Source organism: Alligator sinensis, unplaced genomic scaffold (genome assembly GCF_000455745.1).
Source record: "Alligator sinensis unplaced genomic scaffold, ASM45574v1 scaffold107_3, whole genome shotgun sequence".
Lineage (NCBI taxonomy): Eukaryota > Metazoa > Chordata > Crocodylia > Alligatoridae > Alligator > Alligator sinensis.
The window spans coordinates 596,906-597,218 of record NW_005842578.1 but is presented as its reverse complement, the minus strand read 5'-3'; the positions used below and the strand labels follow the sequence as shown (position 1 = coordinate 597,218).

General features: G+C 74.4%; 1 protein-coding gene across 1 annotated transcript in view; it reads left to right on the top strand.

Moving 5' to 3' along the window:
- Positions 1-194: 194 nt before the first annotated feature.
- The window catches only part of CCDC61 (coiled-coil domain containing 61), a 7,137-nt gene continuing 7,018 nt past the window's right edge, over positions 195-313 (top strand). The window contains exon 1 of the mRNA XM_025214308.1: positions 195-309. Coding sequence (XP_025070093.1) covers positions 195-309 — 115 coding nt within the window. The remainder of the gene's footprint in view (positions 310-313) is intronic.

The following is a 313-nucleotide window of genomic DNA, read 5'->3' as shown; positions in this document are numbered from 1 at the left end:
CTGCCTGCCCCCCCGCCCCCCCCAGCCCTGGAGCTAGATCCACCCCATGGCTTTCCTGTGGGGGGAGGGTGGGCACGGTGGGGGGGGCGGCCCCCTGCTCCCTGCCCTGCACTGGCCCTTTAAACACAGACTCCACCTCTGCCCCGGGGGGCTTTAAACCCCCCGCCCCGGGGTCCCCGGGGCAGAAATGCACCATGTCCTGCTCCGCTCCGGATCTGGCCCCGGCCTTCGACATGTGGCGCGACTACCTGGGCCTGGCGCAGGTGGTGCAGGCGCTGGCGCAGGCCCCGGAGCCCCCCCGCGCGCCGGGCGG